Source organism: Lates calcarifer, linkage group LG8 (assembly GCF_001640805.2).
Source record: "Lates calcarifer isolate ASB-BC8 linkage group LG8, TLL_Latcal_v3, whole genome shotgun sequence".
Lineage (NCBI taxonomy): Eukaryota > Metazoa > Chordata > Actinopteri > Centropomidae > Lates > Lates calcarifer.
Window position 1 is genome coordinate 22266858 of NC_066840.1, and position 19376 is coordinate 22286233.

The following is a 19376-nucleotide window of genomic DNA, read 5'->3' on the forward strand; positions in this document are numbered from 1 at the left end:
AAAAATCATTGTAACGTAGCTATGTGAGGTGACGAAGGTTTTTCTGGGTATGCTTGTCGAAACGCCAAAAACGTCCCTCAACACGCCATCGACAGTTTTCCAGACAGCGTGGTTCCTCGCGTTTTATAAACGATCTCTGCTCGGCGTCAATCAAACGACAACCGCCAACGCACGTGTGTTCGATACGCCCACGTTCTAGCAGCTACGCGTAAACGGTGAGACACGGCACCATAACGATCTTTAGAGTCACTGCAGATAAAACGACATATATATTTGCTTTTTTGTCAAATGATACGTTTTGAATACTTTTGTAAAGTTCGCGTGTTAAGATAAGAAATTCAGTTTTCATAAACTAAATACTTAAGCGTACTGTATGCGAATGACGTCTGTTTGTAAGGTAACAGGAGTTTACGTTCAAATCGGCTCATAACAAAGGTGAGGTACTTCACGCTGGAGGTATTTAAGAGATAAAACACAACCTTAACTAAAGTTAAATGGACTTGCAAAGTTAACTTTATATTGAAAATTACTATTTGTATTTCTGTTATTTTATGGTAGGCGGTAGGAAATGTTCCGCTAAGGTAACTATCACCGTTATTGGTCTAACAATTAAAGCTAAAATTAACCCTCAAATTGTAATGGCTGACAGTGTTACGTGTCTGCACGTACCCAAGCCTATCAAAACATATTTCTATCGTTACTCTATCGGTAGTTTGCTAGGTACACCTAGCTAATACTAACGCAGTCTAATAGGTGCAGATTTAACTTGGTGGTCATTTTGGATGCTGCAGTTTGTTGAGCAGATATGGCTAACCTCACAGCTGTTCTCAACTTGTCAGACTGACTTTATGTTAGTTACCCGAACACTTTTAAGGACCTCTTAAAGTCTCTAGATATTACTTTGGGAGTCCTACATGGATCTTTCAGCAGTCCTTTTTTCTGCTGCTTAAGTGGGTTGTGTTTAAATATATCCTTACAAATTATTGGTATATATGACTGGAAGGCATTTGTGAAATTTGTAAATATGTTTAATAACCTAAATAATCTACTGGTTTTTATTGAGACTTGTGTCAAATTTTATTTTGTTTTCAGTAATTGTGCAAGCTCTTGGGATGTTTCCTACCGGTGGATCTTTTCGAGGTTCCAGAGGAGCCTGTTTTGCCAAAGCTCTCATGAAGAACTTGCCTGTGACGTCAGGACTGAGTGAACCGCACAAACCTCCTCCAGCTCCATCAGCCTGGAATGGTCGTAGTACAGATGTCTCTGACCAGCAAGAGAGAAATACATTCAGACATGGTGAGTTTCAGAATGTGGTTTGTTTGAATCCCAGAGGACTTCAGCAACTTCTGTTACCAGTGCATTCACCCCCTGTAAGATGTGGTTTCTGTTGCAGAGCAGATAACATTTTGTTTTTTTGTTACAGCCACCTGAACAAATCTACAGTCTGTATGTGTAAAAATGTAATCTGCCCTTTCCACACTTTTCCTTTTTCCCCAACTTAGCACCTGTAAAGCCAAAGGTCTCGCCTAAAACACTGATTGACAAATACATGCGAGGGGAGACGCACGCCGTGAGTTTGCTCCATCAGCTCTCCCAGATTTTACAATTCCATCTTGAAATAAAGGAGACCGTGACCACAGGTAAAGCATTTTTCTTCATTGTTGATTCATTTTTTAGTTACTATCTTAAGTAATCAACCAATAGTGTTTGTTAGGAAGGCTCTCAGCTTCCCAAATCCACAGCCACAGCCACATCCACAGCCAGAACTGAAAAAATTGGATTCAATCAAATTTTGACCCATGTTTTTCTCAGGCAACATATCAGGCTTTTATTTTGCCTTCTGCGTGGTGATCGATGGGGTGGAGTACAAGACTGGCATGGGAATAAAGAAGAAGGATGCTCGGCTTAAAGCAGCGCAGCTCGCCCTGCAGGACTTGCTGCCTAATTTGGAATGCTTGAAGTCTGCCCTCCCTGAGGCATCAGGTTTGCATCTAAAACTGATTAATGAAGTGTGTGTGTCTGTAGCAGACTTAGTTCTGGTAAAAAAATTTGCCTCCTAACCAGATTAGTTTCTTTCCCTTGTACAATGTTGATTTTACAGTACATGTCATTATAGTGTGGTAAGAGAAAATTACACTTAGAATAAATATACCTTTAAATGCTTTTAACACCTTTAAAGTAACATCATACTTTCTAACAAAGAAGAATTCAGTAGCATGTAGTAACATCTTCACCAATGAAATCATGAAAAAACAAAATTAGCTGAGAAGTAAATGAGAGGGTACTTTTGAAAGGTTCTGTAAAGGCAGGCTGTAGAGGTCTTGAAATCACTACTTATAGGATACACTGGAGAGACACTAGCTCTGGAAAAGAATACTCATTTATGTAACTTTTATTTACCCAGAACAGGTAGGTTGAGTGTACAATGCTCTTATCTTGTCAAATTGAGAAATAAAATAATGGACTAGAGAGAGAGAGATAGACATAGGTAGAGGTAGAGTAGTCACTTATTTTCATTCATTTTCACACCTGTTTTTCCTTAGATGTGCCTCCACCCCTGCCAGTAAAAGAGGAGCCTTCCATCTCTGACATCCATCCCTGTAGAGCCATTCATGGTAACTTTGGATTTCTGCATAATTCTTTCACACTGTACTGTTTGGTAAATGGCAGCATAGTACACCCTAACAATAAAACATTAAAGTTCAAGTGTTGACACTCAAGTTTAATTTCAGGGTGTTGACATTCTTATGAAGCAAAAAGGGAAGTGCAGGGAATACTGTACCAACACATGCTATAGTAGGATATACGGTACATTCTCTTTTTCATGGATCATTTTTTTTTCCGTCTTATCTTTTTGCTGTTCAGAAAGGAAGAATTCTGTCAACCTCCCAATTCTCCATGCCGTCAGGGATCAGCTCACTAAACTGATGAACAGCCATCTAGAGTTCTCTGCGTGTGCAAGCACCACAGCAGCATTTATCATTCAGACATGTAAGTGAGCTCTCACAAGGAAATAAGCTGGGCAATAATATGTTTCAGAAGTTGGTTAGTAAAAAGTTGTACAATGGTAGTTTGATCTGCCAGTACTTTTATCAGTCTGATTGCTTGCCTGAATCAGTATTTTGTATGACGTGACATTTATTTGAATTAGCTAAAGGAAAGTTGCACATCCTTCTTTTTAAGTTAATATCAGATGACCAAGATTTATGTTACAAAAACACAATATTTCTTTGGTTAAGAGATATGACACTAAAGAAGAAAAGTTTACAGATTATGTAATTATGGGTAGATGTTGCCCAAAATCGGAATAACAGAGATGATTTTCAGTTGTGTTCTAAATGACTAAGCAGACCTTACAATACAATACAAGGTAAGTTTATGAAGTGCACTACAATGGCAATGCAAAAGATGTCTGTATATGTCACTCATAACAAATAGAAAAAAGTCTGGGTGTTTTCCAGTTGGCTCATTTTAGAGTAATACGACATTGAGGTCATTGCCCTGTTGTTGACAAATTAACAGAAACTCCTTAAAAGACGATGTAATCAAATACAGTGACAACACAATCTACTACATAGTGTCAAAGTAGAGTTAAATCAACACCTCTCTGACACTGTCCCTGCAGAAAACTGTACAAACAAAAACAGAAATGCACACAGACAAAGTTGAGGTGATACAGCCTGTATCAGCTCAACAGATGCATGGCCTCTATCTAAGTACGCTGCACTCAACCACTGTCGTCTCTCTTTTCTCTCCTTCTAGCCAGCACATGTGAGGTGGTCGCTCTTGGCACCGGAAATTTCAATAGCAAAGAGAGTGCCTCGTCGAGTGGGCGGACTGTACACGATTCACATGCAGTTGTAACTGCAAGAAGATCTCTTATGAGGTTAGCTGCATAAATAATCCTGTGTAGACATTAGATTTTTTTGTGCCCATCTTATGGCTCCTCACTATTCTGTAATGGAAGTGTTAATGCACTGAACAGTGAAGGAATTATTTTTCCATGTAAGGTGATGGCACTTGATTATAATTTGAAGCACAGATGTAACAAAATCAGTTTTAATCAAATCAAGATTAAAGAATACTGTATTTCAGGAATTGCTGCAGGATCCAAACATCAAGAACAAACACAACTTTAACACTTTCACATACTGAGATGTTTGTAAAATGTGGTCACACAGATGACACACTTGTTGAAAGTGTATGCTCTGCCAGAAGGATAAGCAAGTGTACATGAGCATATTCGCAGACCACAGTAGCCTACAAATATCTCAGAGAACTGCTCTCAATGTGGTTGCATTTCCTGTTGTTTCGTCAAGCAGTCCCCCGATGCTCTGCTATGCATTTTACAGTTTCCTTGTCAGACCTCACTGTTGTTATTTACAAGTTTGAAATATGAATTCACAATCATCTATTTGAAATGACATCTCCTCAGCTAGGGTATAAATGGTTTTACTAGCTTATTCATCATTAACATATTAACATATTTGAGATCATAATGAGCTATTCTCATGCTGTGTTGTTAGGTTTCTGTACCGGCACCTGCTGTTGTTCTTTAGCAAAACTGCCACTCTGACAGAGAAGTCAGTCTTCCAGCAGAACAGCAGCAGTGGCCTCCTCAGCCTGAAGAGCGGCATCACCCTTCACCTTTATGTTAATCAGCTGCCCAAGGGTGCTGCTCAGATCCCTTCTAAGCTGTGAGTGTTTGATTATCTTCTAAATTCGTTGGTGGTTCTTGCTGCTGTTTACGCATAAGGCAGTGTAGGGTAAAAGCCATGGCAACCAAATATTGGGAGTAATATTGGGATATTTAATTTACCCAGTTTTGTAACACAAGTGTCAGTGAGTGAAACACAGCTTGAACCTCAAACAATTGATATTAATATTGACATAAATCACATAGGCTCTGGCATAAAGATTCTGTCTTTGTTATGTAGCTAGGACCATATAACGGCCACAAAAAAATGCCAATTCCCTGTCAAGTTTGGCATTTCCCACTGAAAATTATTTGTTGTGTATTTTTTATGTTAGAAAACTGCTTTGAGTGGAAAAATGCCAAACTTAAGATTTGTACCATAATATGTATTGTAATTTTCCTTGTTAGAATTGATTTGATAAAATTGGTATTGAAAAAAGTATCTTTAAGGAACCAATATCAAAGCTAAGGTATCGGTATCGGTTTTGAATGATTACCCAGCCCTACCAATGGCAGACGCTACAGTTTACCAATATTACCTTAACACCTCACATGCAGGCTATCTGTAGACTCTGGCTAGGCAGCTGTACACAGAGAAGCCTCTAGTCCCCGCCCATGTATGGGAAATGCTGAGGTTGCATGAATAATATTTCTAGAAATGAAAAGATTTCAAAATCGTAGCTCTGTGCTTTATTCTCAGGCGCCTGAACCCACTCTCCATTTCGGCATGGCAAGTCAACAATGAGATCAGCCTCCACCTGTCAGTGGAAGGAAAGGTGTTGTACTGTTATATTTTCTTTACACTGGGGATTTTTAAGTTGGCTTTGGCAGCAGTTATCTGCACTATTGCAATATAAATGCAAACTGATGTGTTTCTTTTAAAGGTGTTCTCAGTTTTCTCGTCACCGTTTGATCACTGTGCCTCCAAGTTGGTCAGCATGTCCACCACAGACAAGATCACTCAGTGGCAGGTGCTAGGATACCAGGGAGCCTTGCTCAGCCACTTCATCGAGCCCATCTATGTCCAAAGCATCCTTATAGGCAAGTGAACAAGTCAAGTCATCGCTGGGATAATCAGCGTTTTTTCCCTGCATGGGGAATGTTGAGGCAGACACCCTACTCAAATTGTAAAAATCTTAACGCAACACCGTAATCTCCAGGGTTGTGTTAGGTGAGACAGTATTTTAAGCACAAATATTTGTGTATATCAATTGTCTGGCTGCTCTGTAAATAGAACCCTTTTCATATCTTTCAGTCTGAAATCATATCGCCTGTTTAGCATAGGCAGAGTAGGCAGACAGGGCCTCTTGCAGCTGCTAAGGACCTGGCAACATGTTTTTCCCTTTTAAAGAGGAAGGAAGTTAGGAGGCAGAAAAGCTCCAAACTGTAAAGTGAAGCATGACACAAGTGCATTACACAGCAGTTTAAAAGTAGCTGACACTTGACACAAGCCAACAGGCAGCCCCATATTTTCTTAAAAAACAACACAAACAAACACAGTCAACCTAAATGAGTTCCCATTGTCTTTAATGAATGTATTTATTCTGGTATGAGAAAACAGACTGCGCGCATCACAAAAACAGTACAGAATCTGCTTGATCATTCCTTCCCCCATCAGCCCGTTAAACCAAAGCTGCAATGAGAACAAGGTCATGAAGAGGGTGTATCTTACTCCATTTAGCTACAATAGATGGCTTAACAGTTGTTCAGGAATTAAACGTTTCAGTCATTTCTACCACACTACACAGGCCCTTATGTAACACTGCATGATGTCAACCCTTGGCTTTTAGGTTGCTTGCTCATGCAGAAATGACACAACAAGTCAACAAATTCCCCGACATTAAAATTATCTGAAAGAAGAAATTATAGGTCGTTAGAACAGGTGTGAAAATATCCTACTCAAGTTTCCAAGTTAGGTTCTACAAAAGACAATTGTCTTATGTTTGATTTTCCATCTGACTCTGTTCTCTCTTCTTTTCATAATCATAATGACTATATGACCCACATTTGCCCAGCCTATGGGAGAGGGAAACTCCACAATTAGTCGTGACAATGTAGAGCACCTTTGTAAAAACAAATTTAAAAGTAAGATTATTGATTGAAACAAAAAAAGGGTTCCAAAATACATTCCTACAGCACATTCCGTTTTATAGTTTCAGTCACTGTCTGACCTATACAAGTACCTTCCATTCTCTGGTGAAATGATGGCAAAAGCTGAAACATGAGATGGATCAGTTCCTAGGTTGTGGAAAGAAAATCAAGTGTAATTGCACATAGGTATTTGCTGAAATATACCAACGTCTGATTAAATCTTACAGGTGATTCTTGGTGCAGTGACATCCGAGGCATGGAGATCTCTGTGAGCCAACGTGTGGAGGGGATCACCTCTCTGCTGCCCATGTTGTATTGCATGATGAGGCCCCACATCAGCCTGGTGCCTTCTGTGGCAACTAACACCACTGACAGTGGCCAGTTGACCTACGGTATCAACTGGAGCGAAGGAGACAGCTCCCTCGAAGTTGTGGATGGTCTGGAGGGCAAGACCACAGAGGAGTAAGGATGACTGTAAAGGGAGTTGGGAATAGGGTGCATTAAGCTTTTCTGTCAGTCACATTTCTTATTGTTTTGTAGCATTTATTTAAAATTCAAAAATCCGTAGCATCATTTTAGGGTTTGCAGCATAAGTAATGAATAATAGATGGATGGTTAGTTGATACAGTCATTTCCAGGTCAAAAGTGAGGCAGTTTGGAAATAGATCTGACTGAGAAACTTAAGTAAAGCCAGTGTTCGTTGCATGTTCCATACACAGATTCTGGCTGAGTTGCGTTTCAGCTCTGTTAAGGCTCCGTCACGTCTGCGCTGTTGTTTAAATTTTCAGAAGTAAAGCATCTTAAAGCAGTCAGTTGGAAAAAAGACTTCTATCCTACTGAATCTTGTGTGTCACTATGCAATTTGTCATCTCTGTAGGGGTTTACTTACTTATTTTTCTGCTGTCTTGCTAGCTTTGTCTGTGATTACTTCACAGCTATTTCTTTACGCTGATTCTCTTGTTGTAGATCACCCTTCAAGAGTGGTTCTGCTCTGGCAAGTCGTCTGTGCAAAGCAGCAATGCTGCACCGTTTCAAGTTGGTGGCCAAAGAAGCTCAGAGGCAGGACCTACTCGCCACAAGCTCCTACAGAGAAGCCAAGGTAAACTCCGCAGCTCCTCCCCCACACCTTTGTGTAATGTTTTACAAATAACACTCGCATTACAGGTTAAACATAGGTTGCCATATTTGCTCATCAAAAGCAGACCCTGCATTTTGAAATGAATCAACACATTTACATTTAGTATCAAGTGTAATCGGTTTCCAGTTTTCAAACACTTGATAAATAGTTTTGGTCTCTCTTCATTTTCAGTTGCTAGCCGTTACCCTCAGATAATTTTACCAAAAGAGCTGCAGCACATTTTTGCGATGCTTTTTTCCCATTTGCTATATCGTTTCTCATTTATAATTAATTTATTTTTACCATCCTATATTTGAAAAGTTCTCGGCGAGTATTGATTTTAATTATAGTACTTCTACTGTTATTTTGTCACTGAAGAGGATGGCGAAGCCCTACCAGGAGGCCAAGAACGTTCTGAGGGCGTACCTGTTGCAACAGGGTTTTGGTTCCTGGCTGGTCAAGCTTTCGGTCAGTGATAACTTCAGCATGTGAATAAAACCCACATTATCTTTTGAAGCGGCTGTGTTCAAAATTTTAAAACTTAAGTTTGCAAGAAGCACTTGTCATTATGGGGATTCAACATGCTGGTAATAAGAAGTCTCTTGTGGTTGCTAATCCCTGTCCATGTTGAAAGAGCAGTTCTGATTTCCAAATTAATAATACATTTGTATAAAAAAGTCATTGAAGAAAAAGCTTGCGTTGCACCCCTCAACAGGCCTTTATCAGGATAGCAGTTGTGATTCCTTTAGTTGATGTATTTATGTATAACATAAATGATAAGAACTTGCGTTATTTGAATTGTGTTAATGTTAAAAATAGTATTTTATACTATTGTTTGTAATGGAAATTACCATGACCTCCCTACTTCTGAACTGCGCCTCCATGGTCATTGAGAGACTCAAGTATGACTAGTAAGTTATGTTGATTGTTACATAACAGAGAAAGTTAGTTTGTGTTTTCATCTCTAAGGAGAAAATAACATTTTTTGTCCATATTCAGTGGTTTGATTCTAACTCTTGATACTGTGCATGATTAGAGTCTTAGTGAGCCATGATTAACACAAGTATACAAATGAAAAATAAATCAATCCAAGCTCAAACTCCTCGGGTACAGTACATGTCATTATATCCCAGCCACCCAAAATACAGAAAATTAGATTTTAAAAAAATCTTGTAGAAGCTGTGATAACAGGACGACAGATATTTTGTTAATCAGAATGAAAATAAAAGTTAAAAGTGACAGTGAAAACAGGACTAAGGCACTAATGTGTTAGGTAGTGATTACTAGCTGTGACAGCAGGGCAGGTACTGTTTTCACCTTGTGAGTCCGTGTGTGTTATCATGGCAAAACATGGTCCTGGAGACACCTGTGCTGTGTCTCAAATCAGATACTTCAGTACATTGACATGCAGTACACTTTACACAGTATATTCAGTAGACCAGTAAAAGTACCAATTGAAAATCAAACACGCCCATTGTGCACTTATTGGAAATGACATGACTGCGATTGTCGCCCTTAAAAATACACTAGATGTTTTGAGTGAGTGAGTGTTTTGAATGTTTTACTTTCTTATGTGTGTTGTGTTTCAAAAAACATGGATGGTCCCTTCCCTTCCACTTCGTCGCCAATTGGCAACCGTTGAGAATTAGAATTGTCCATTATTTGACACTCGGTTAAATGCACCATATGGGTTTGGAAAAGAGTGGGCAGTTTTTAATATTGTAAAAACTCACTGCACATCGGCTTTGTTCTATATAGGCATCTTTTTTACTTAATCTCCAACTTACGATAAGTCCAGGAAGTGATTTGTTGTCACAGTTCATGCCGACAGATTTGGTGAATTTTGTAATACAAGCAAGTTCAAATCCTGTCTTGCTAAACAGCTTGAGTGTACTGTATGACTGGTGACCTCTAAGAATAGCAATAACAGTTTGCTTTTGATTCTGAATGGTAGAAGTAATAAATGTGTTTGAGCAGAAAGTGAGACTCCTTCAATAGACTGTTGTATTAAAAAAGAGAACTAATGCATGCTACCTGTGTGAACTATTAAACATGCATCGTGTGCTGGCCAACTTCTGAAGCTGTGTTATAAATGTAATACTGTATTACTTTGGAAGACAACTTTTAAAATCTGTTGCTCTCTTCAACTTTACCAGCATTGGCAATCAAGAAGTCCTGATCTTTTTGGAGAAATTCTCTTGTGTAGTGACCCTTGCTAATTCACACATTGCATTGTTAAAACACAGACTGAATTATTTGAAGATCTGGCTGCTTGTCAGTAGCCTTAAACATGTTGACGACCCCATGTTGATGCAAACTGTTGATGTGCCTCACTCTATGCTATTATCTATACACATACAGGAAATGCTTTGGTTTCCTGTGTATGCGATGCAGCGGATCATTTACTCTTAAGTGTTGAGCAGTCTTGTGAATGGAGTGGTGTGTCTACTTCCTACTGGTTTGCATAATAGAAGGAATTTCCAGTGCATTCAGGGAACTTGTGTCCGAGGATCAAGCCTTTTGGTTGTACGTACGGCTCCAGGTTTCGTACTTTATATGTTCTTTCTTTTACATCATATGCAGAGCAGAGTGTGACCTCAAAGTGTAATGCAGTGCACACAGCCCAGGTAGCATCTTACTCTGTTTATAGTTTTGTCAGTATGGCAATGTATTCAGATAACTTTTGCTGGTTGCGTTCTGCACCAGAGTTTATGTCTGGTGCTGATGTCTTTGTTTTTTATTCTACTGAGGAGGCATGTTTATCTCCCCGCTCATTTAAATGATGATGCAGAGGGAATTTTTTGAGACAGCACATGGACAAAAGTAGCATTAGCTCGCTGCATGTCACACTTAAAGACCAGGTTATGTTTAGGCACTGAATGTTAATTGTCCTCCTTTCTGCTGCAGGCTGTACACTTTGTAAATATTTTATGTTGTAAATTTATTTGATAGAGGGTAAAAATTGTGATAATCAAGATCACGTAATTGACATCTGACCTGTAAGAAGACAGATCCTTCTTACTGTCCATTCTTAAGACTTTATTAGTGCTATGTTTTGCCTATGTGCCTAACATCAGGCAGCAGGTTACTTTTCTGTCAAGTGACACCAACGCATTGTACTGAACTGAATGTTCTTTGTGTAATTAAATGCTTCCTTTGTACTCACTTTGCTCTGTAATCTATATTACATCATTGCTGTCAATATTATTAAAATTTGTATTATTTATTCAGTTTTTATGTAGATGTTACATAGGTGAATCAGGTCCTTGTGTTATGTAATGTCACCAGGATCTATGAAAGATATTCAAGGTGCTAATTCAGTTCTCCCAAACAGAAGGAGATATATAAGCATCCACCCCAACCTTTTTTTTGGCATCAGTCACTGAGGTGATACTAGTAGGTTTAGAGATAAACAGGATATGCAACTCTCTTGATGTGGTTAAACAGTGAAAAAAATTTAGCCCTGAGCTCTTAGAAGCTGTAGCACCCATGCTGTGATGCTGTGCAGGAGGATGTGAAATAGGTACTGCTTTCTTGTAAATCATGGCTGGATTGGCCCCCAGAATGGCTTTTTTTAATTTCTGCTGTTCTGTATGTGAAATGTGCAGAGTGAAATATTCAAATAAAATTGGAGTACACGTTACTGTGAGAAAGTGACGTGGCAGCACTCAAAATAGCTTCTTCCACGATGTGAGTAATGGGCAAAAATAAAACCTCTCAGATATGGAAGGATCCAATTTAAAAGAAGTAACTACCCATGGCATAAAAAATATCATAAAAATAGTGCTCACATGATTATTTTAATGATATTTGTAATGATGCCAAACATAGAAACATGAGATTCTGATGGATGATTTAACCATGTTAAAGGTTAATAAAGTCTGTCAATAAAGACAGAGCAAACTTCTGTCCTCTAAAAACAGGGTCCAGGCAACAAATGGAAACTTGCAAGCATGTAATGAAAAGCTCATAGCGCTTGACCACTGAGGGTGGTAAATACATGGGATTTTGCTAAGCATGTCCTAACCTTACCCAGATAGGTTTAGATGACTAAACTTAAACAAAATCTAGCCTCTGAGGTGGCAGGGAAAAAAACTAATTTGAATCATGTCATATCATAGTGATCATATGGGTTTCTAGCAAACAATGATATCCTGGTGATATGTGCTCCAGATCAGAAAAGGCTCATGAACCTAATGTCATTGGAAGGCAATGACAGCCTCATATCTTGCCTCTTAATCATCAGATTAGATCTTTGTCAAGAGTATTCCAGTTTATTGTAGTCTTTACACCCGTGGTTACAGTGCTAACAGGCCCTGCTATAATCTAATGCAACATGTAATATATATACATAGAAATAAATGGGCCTAACAACTATTAAATTTAGCAAATGTTTAATAATGTCTCAGCTATCATGCTAGCCTGGACAGGAAGTGAACCTTCCTTTTGGCACAATAGCTAAGCACTGTGGGACTGTTTCTAGAATCTGTATTTGTTCCATAAATGACTTGACAGTGACTTGACTATGACTTTGTGGATAGCTTGACTAGTTTATTTGCCCTTAGCACTGAGGAAATTCAGCCTCCTACAGAGGCCACACACCTGTTCCTCTCCCACATAAGTTGCATGACTGCTAAAATTAGAGGGGAAAATCTAGCCCTGATAAAAATTTGTATTGTGTCATATACCTTAGGGTAGGCTAATCCAAAGCATGATATGCATTCTGAGGACATTCTTTTATAACTTTCCATTGTCCACTTGCTTAACTTAATTTGCACGTGTTCTTAATAACAATACTCAAGCTCTTTAAAATAACATTTATTAAGTTATACCTTCAGGTATACAGCACCAGCATACAGCATTAAATAAACAATAAATATATAAATTAAAATAGAGAGCTTACATCAGATACATTCGCACAGTTCAAAATTGACTGAGAACTTTTAAATACACTTCACAGCAGTTCCTTGTATAAATGATAGACATATGTATATAATAGTAATATAATAAAATAATTGTATAAATACAAGACTATGTTAATATGTAGTAAAAATAAATACAAAAAACATTCAATATGAATAATTGCCTCATCTCCATATAGCAGTTACATGGTTATAAATGCAAACATTGTAGAGCAGTGTTCAGAATCATAGCATCATTAAAAATAGAGATATACTTTAGGTCACCTCATTCAACATGTGTAGATGTTGCTTAATTACAGAAAATCTTTAAACATTACATTCTTGAAAAGTCGGTCCACTTCAGAATCAGTAGTTGGTAATATCATCTCATACCAGTTAAAGTTTACTCCTTAATTTGCAGCACATGATTACTGCTCTAGACTTTCTGTGATTCAACAAGTTGAAGTAAAGACTCTATTTGGTCTAGAAACTTGAGGAAAGGCTTTTGAGGCCATCTCTCACACTGACATTGACTGGCGTTTCTTGTTGCCTAGGGAGAAGACAGTAAGTCAGTTTAGTCCATTTGAGCAAATTTCATGTTGTAATCACTTTTTTGTTTTTATCGTTGGCACTTGATTTGACAACACAGTGAAGGAAATACTTACATTACTGACTTCTTGTTCCTGGTGCACCCTTTCGAAGAATTCGATAGCCTGTTCTATGTATATTTTCTGACCATCACATTCCTCTTTGACTGTTCCTGCAAGTTCTTTCTGAACACAGTCCAGTGCTGTAGTAAGGCAGTCTGGCTGTGTGTGAGAGAGAAAGATGTTTTAGCTTCCTTTTACTGCCCTGACTGAGGCAGACTTGTGGCTACGCACAAAGAAGTCAGCAAAGAGAAGCTGTCACAGCTGTGTGAAGACACCTGGCAAGCTCGTTTCCTGTACTAGAGAACCTTTACATGTGGTTTATAAAAGCTCTACTAAACCTTGAAGCTTAAGCTTCTTTGATGCTAGGGAGTGCCCAACATCACTTTTTCTTCAACTTCATATTCACAAACAGACTAGTCTATTGTCATTATATTGAGTTCAGTAGATACATATACCATATTAAATTGTTACTTGTGACTTATCTTACTGGGAGTGCATCTTTGAATTTTAAAGAACTGTAAATTTAAAAATTTGATATAAAATATACCCTTACCTCCACATTTTCAGGAGTATAGAATGCTGAATTCTGTTCCTGTGTGGAGAGAAGCAAACATTAAACTGTATTATCAACTGGCAGAAACTTAGTAAAATGAGAGAGGAAAATATTTGGCTTGAAATAACTTACACATGTGATTTCTGTCCTCAGCCTTTTGATACCCAAGTCTTCTAGGCGAATAGATTTTGCTTGAAGACAACTGGAGATAGTAACAATCCAAAAGGCGATCCTAATAAAGTGCTCCATAATCAGTTTAAAGGCTTGTCAGTGTGATAAGCAAGTTGTATTGGTAGTGGAGGTCTTGTATTGGTTTACTTACCATCTATGCTGTATTGAATTTATACAGCTGTGGGGTGGAAAGGGTGGGCTGAATTAGTTGTATATCAGCTAATGGCATACAGCATTGTTTTTCCTTTAGATGACTCTTGGAATTTTTTTTTTCACAGTGCTACTACAACATGGTAAAATCCCTCAAGTGGCCTATTGTAGCACAGCATGTAACTTCAAGCTCTTGTGAAACTAGGTTGGCTGTCCCTAGTTTGTGGTGCAGAGGGTTTTTCTCTCTTTTTTTTTTCTTACTTTCTCTGTTTGCTCTGTGAACTCTGTTGGGGAAGTATGTATCATAACGTTTTATACCATATTGCTATATTTTAATATATTTTTTACATATTAAAATATGTGTAAATTAGCCCTAACATCTTAATCTGTCTTTCTGCTCTTGGTGTTTTTAGTTTATTTGCAGTTTATCTTAGTTTTTAGCTGTGTTTCCATCACTTTTTTCAAGTTGCAAAAGCCAACCTAATGTAAGCCGCACTTTTTAAGAACAGAAGTTAGAGGAAGAAAAGGAAAAGAGAAAGATAGAAAAAATAGATATCAAGACTTAAACATATGTATATGTTTGAACCAGCCTTTAAAGTGTACAAATCACAATAAATCACCAAAAATCATGTAAATTTAACAGAACACAGATATTTTTCAGTGATTAAGACAGGTTAACTTACTGCAGTGTAAATAAGGTGCCACAAATTTTGACGATTACTTACAAACTCTGTCTGTACAAAGGTAGTGTTGAAATGGACTGTGTTACTACAACCTTTGATGCTTTATCGGGACAATACTGCAGTAAGTAGTACTGTATATTGCTCCCAGCATGGTGAGGAAAAGGCAGGTGACAAAGGGAAGACAGACTGGTTGATCAGGGTCTTATCCTGCAACAAGATAATGAGCCAAAACATTAGAAGACAGTCACATGATGGAAGACCAGAACAGACTTAGTTGAGACTAAACTCCATTGAGCTGGTTTGGGATGAACTGGACAGAAGGTGAAAGCAAAGCAACCTACAAGTGCAAGACATTTGTGGGAACTTCTGCAGCAGTGCTGGAACGAAGTTTCCAAACAATGTTTCATTTCCATTGTAGAAAGTGCGTCACAAGTGTGTCTGGCTTCTGAATGAGTCAGAAATTAAGATTTAATTCAGGATTTAAGATTTGATGCTTCCTTTTTTAGGATTATTAGTTAGTTCTATGCTTTAATCTCAGAGTACACTGAGACTTTATGTGAATGGAAGTTACGACTGGAAAAAAGGGGGTGTTCTCAAACTTTGACCGGTAGTGTAGGTAGTACACCATGATACGATCAGTGGATGATATTTACTGATTGAACCATCATCAGTGGGTAATATTTGCAACATTTGCCTCAACATGGAGATATGGAAAGCGTTTAGTGCCCATAGGGGAATTTTCACATTGAGACTAGTAGAGGTAGCCTAAACTACTGAACATCTTTTATATTATTCTAAAAATAAGTTTGGGTGGGCATAGACAATTAGAAGCACAGTGTAAGCTTATCATTTATTGACATAGATTGATACAGATTTGCCAGTGTTAATATTGGAAATTTGTTGGACAGCTGAATGTTGTGTGAGCCTCTTTGTTTGCATTCCTATTACTGCAGACTTCCCTGCTGTGGTACTAATAAATGATCACCTTATCTTGGGCATATTAAAACCCACCTCCTGAAGGTTAAAGTTTATATGCAAAGAGGGTGTGATTTGTTAGTTTTATTGTGCAACGATTATTGCGACTAGTTTTCTCTCCACTTGTTCCATTTTACTTCCTTGTGTTGGTGTATTCCTGCTGCCCTCCACTGTCACTAAACACTAACATTTAATGTACTAAGTTTATTTTGAAAAATAAGGTATGATGGTGCCTTTTCAAATCTACTAGAGCATTCAGGTAAATCAACTAATCACTGAAAAGAATACCCAAGTTCTTGTGCTATTTGCATGGTCATTAATTTGTCTGTACTTGTATTATAAGTACAGACAAATAACCCTTAGATTTTCATTTTTTTGTTTAATATCTACTAATTATTATAGAATTTCTAAAAGTGTTTCCTTCCTCTGATCTATAAGATTTCTCACCATTATGAGCTAAAAGGCCCACCAAACCTGAATTATCTTTGAATTACATCATTGTACAAAATTACTGAGATGACTTACACAGTCATTGGTAATACGTGTGAAAGGACGCAGCCTTGTGGCAAGTTATAGTCTTCAGTGTTGATGATAAATGACTATGTGCCTTGCACAAGCAGTACACTTATTGTGGCTTAGAACCAATTAATTTCTGTAAATACATGTGTGATTATATACAGTATATCAGCGGATCTGCCTGGACAATGTTAAATTCAGATAAGAAGACAGGAAAAACTGTATTTACACGTGAGATGATGGGGTCTGTTATAGGGATGTGCATGGATAATCGATAAGTCAATTAAGCCAAGTCAATTAAACACAGTAGACATCTATTTTTAAGAATCAACAAATTTTTATTTGGCTAATTTTTAATCGGGTGGAGTTGGGAGGAAAGATGTGGAACTAATGTTTATGGTTCTGTTTCTGCCGAGTGCTTCTTCTCTGCTGCATCTTGCTCTGTATGGTGCAAGCAAAACATATATAAAGTGATGGTGACTTGATTTGAAACATTAAGAAAGTAGTCGGGTGAAAATGTTTTAATGTCTGGCTATCCAAACGACAGCCGGTGCTTACAGACAACATTTGGATTTATTGAACCTTAAACACTCAACAGAAACAAATAACTAAACTATATAGCACTTTTAGCGTTCCTAATCAGTTGGATTTGAATGATAGGAATAATCTTAAATGGTATTTAACAAAAGCAAAATGTGTTTTATACAATAATGTATACAATATATGAAAAAATATTATATTGTGACAATATAATTATGCTAAGTAAAGAACATATATCTCTGACATAATTAGGTCTGCATTGTTTGAAAGTGATCAGGTCAGTTTTTGTTTGTGTTGAACAGCACAGGGACATAGTGCTAATCCTATCCTGGGCAGTACCTGCTCTTCCTCTCTCATCTTCATCACCTCTTCTCTCTTTCTCTTCTCTCTTCTTTCTCCTGATCTTATCTCCCAATTCCCAACTTCCCAAAGGAGCCTTTTCAGTTTCATCTGTGAACACTGGGGATGAATGAGACTGAACTACTAGTAAAGTTGTGTAGTTACCTATGTCACGTTTCAGCAGCTCCCTGTCTGTCCAGTTTGTTGACATGGTCAAAGAACCACTGTGTTGAGAAACGATTTTCCAGTGACAAGAAGATCATTCACTACACACACAATATTGTGGTGTGCAATTTCTCTGGAGCACCAAAGTAGAGTTTTTTAGGCAGTTATTTCATAACTTATATTGTATGTGTGTATATGAGGGAAGGCAATAAAGGGGATGCATTTTAGTCATTTTGCTAACAAAAGGGAAAATAGGCTACAACAGCTAGTCCTCAGTATGGAGGTCAAACACTTTGTATGCCCACCTGTCAACCTGGATGTGATCCCTTCAACTACTCTAAGTGTTGTTATTGAATGTGGACATTTGTTGTTTTAAGTGGCAGTAGATCCCCACCGCCACCACCAAGTATCACAGTAGTATTAATGTTGGTTGTGCTGTTGCAAAGAAGAAAATAAATTTCACCTTTGCTCAGTTTAGAAAGGTCGCTGCCGGAAAAAAAAAGTTATTGGTTTAGATTATCAAATGGACAATGAATCGCCTGTTTGTTTCTGGCTGCTAGCAGTATCAGCCTGACTACTGTCCAAAGCAAGAAATTGAACCCAATTTGAACTAGTCAATGATAAAGGCAGAGTAAAACTCTCTGTTGTACTGATAAATATGCAGGTTTTGTCTCCTATTGGTCTGGTAGAAGCAGTGGTCGGCACTGTCTCCTCACAGCAAAGTTCCAGGTTCGAACCCTAGTTCACCCAGGGCTTTTCTGTGTGGAGTTTGCATGTTCTCCCTGTGCCTGTGTGGAGTACTTTGACTTCCTCCCACAATTGATGACTCTAAATTGCCTATAGGTGTGAATGGGAGTGTGAACGTTTTTTGTTTCTGTATGTCAGCCCCGCAGTAGACTGGCGATCTGTCCAGCTCTTGCCCAATAACAGCTGGGATAGGCTCCTGCCCATCTGCAACCCTTGAAGGATAAAGGTATAGATATTGGATGATCTAGTAGCAATGATGCCAACTTAGTGTCCAAATCACAGGAGGACAGTGGACTGAAAAAAAAAAAGTATAAGTCCAGAGCTGAATTTCTTTCCCAGTCTGACTATGGCTTTCTCTTTCAAGTCAATACCCGTCAGGGATTCACTTTTGTTTTACTGTGGTTTCTATCTCGCCCTCTTCATCTTCTCTGCCTCCTCCCAGAACTGAGCTCTTTCTGTGGCTGGATAGAGCTTGTTGAGAGAGCTGCTTCTTCTAGAGCTAAAGTTTTTCCACTGACTGGCATCTCCACTACCTGGGAAAACTAAAACAATGTCCTCTTTCTGTTTTGGTTGCTTCCTTTGTCCCGTACATTGAAACTTTATTTTTCTGTGACAGTTCATGTCAGGTGGCAGACAGAACTGCATAGTGACAGCAAGGCTTCTTATTCTATAGCCATTATATTGTGTCATAATAAGTTCAAACCAAAACCAACCTTTTGTTTTTGTTCACATGGCAAAGTGGTTACAGTGCAGTATTCTGCAGATCCTGTTTTGTCATTGTGCAACCTGAGATAAAGACTTAAGATAGGATGAGAAAATGTCATAACATCAGTTTATCTTACGATGCTTGCCAGAGTTAGGCAAATGCAACATTTAATGCTATTGTATCCCCCTTCATCTCATAAGGACGAGGGGCTTTCACAGTGTTGAAGACAGACATCAGCTCAGTGACACATATCAGTGTCACCTTGATTTTTGTCTCAAATTCACTCATATAAGTTGATAGCTATGTCTGTTATTGTACATGGTTTATCTCCGTGAAAAGGAGCTTTTTTCTTACATTGATAAGTATGCACACTGAG

The 19376-nt window shown here is 38.2% G+C and overlaps 1 protein-coding gene across 5 annotated transcripts; it reads left to right on the forward strand.

Annotated features, from left to right (window-relative positions):
- Window positions 1–109: 109 nt before the first annotated feature.
- adad1 (adenosine deaminase domain containing 1 (testis-specific)) lies at window positions 110–11156 on the forward strand. 5 transcript variants are annotated; one of them, XM_018703060.2, is made up of 14 exons: window positions 197–215; window positions 398–435; window positions 1093–1296; window positions 1503–1640; window positions 1813–1983; window positions 2544–2615; window positions 2866–2991; window positions 3763–3886; window positions 4527–4697; window positions 5397–5472; window positions 5581–5737; window positions 7015–7249; window positions 7754–7886; window positions 8283–11156. In XM_018703060.2, exons 3-14 carry the CDS (start codon window positions 1113–1115, stop codon window positions 8394–8396), a joined length of 1701 nt encoding a protein of 566 aa, XP_018558576.1. In that variant the 5' UTR covers window positions 197–215; window positions 398–435; window positions 1093–1112; the 3' UTR covers window positions 8397–11156. The 5 variants fall into 5 exon arrangements, with proteins under 5 accessions (XP_018558573.1, XP_018558576.1, XP_018558572.1 ...); XM_018703057.2 differs by lacking the exon at window positions 398–435 and having other exon boundaries at window positions 110–215; XM_018703056.2 differs by lacking the exon at window positions 197–215 and having other exon boundaries at window positions 223–435.
- Window positions 11157–19376: the final 8220 nt, after the last annotated feature.

Bases quoted from the DNA above. Each gene is read 5' to 3' on its own strand.
- adad1 (XM_018703057.2), top strand. From the start codon at position 1,113: ATGTTTCCTACCGGTGGATCTTTTCGAGGTTCCAGAGGAGCCTGTTTT. The intron at 1,641-1,812 runs GTAAAGCATTTT...TGTTTTTCTCAG, and splicing joins AAAGGAGACCGTGACCACAG to GCAACATATCAGGCTTTTAT. The intron at 5,738-7,014 runs GCAAGTGAACAA...TAAATCTTACAG, and splicing joins TGTCCAAAGCATCCTTATAG to GTGATTCTTGGTGCAGTGAC.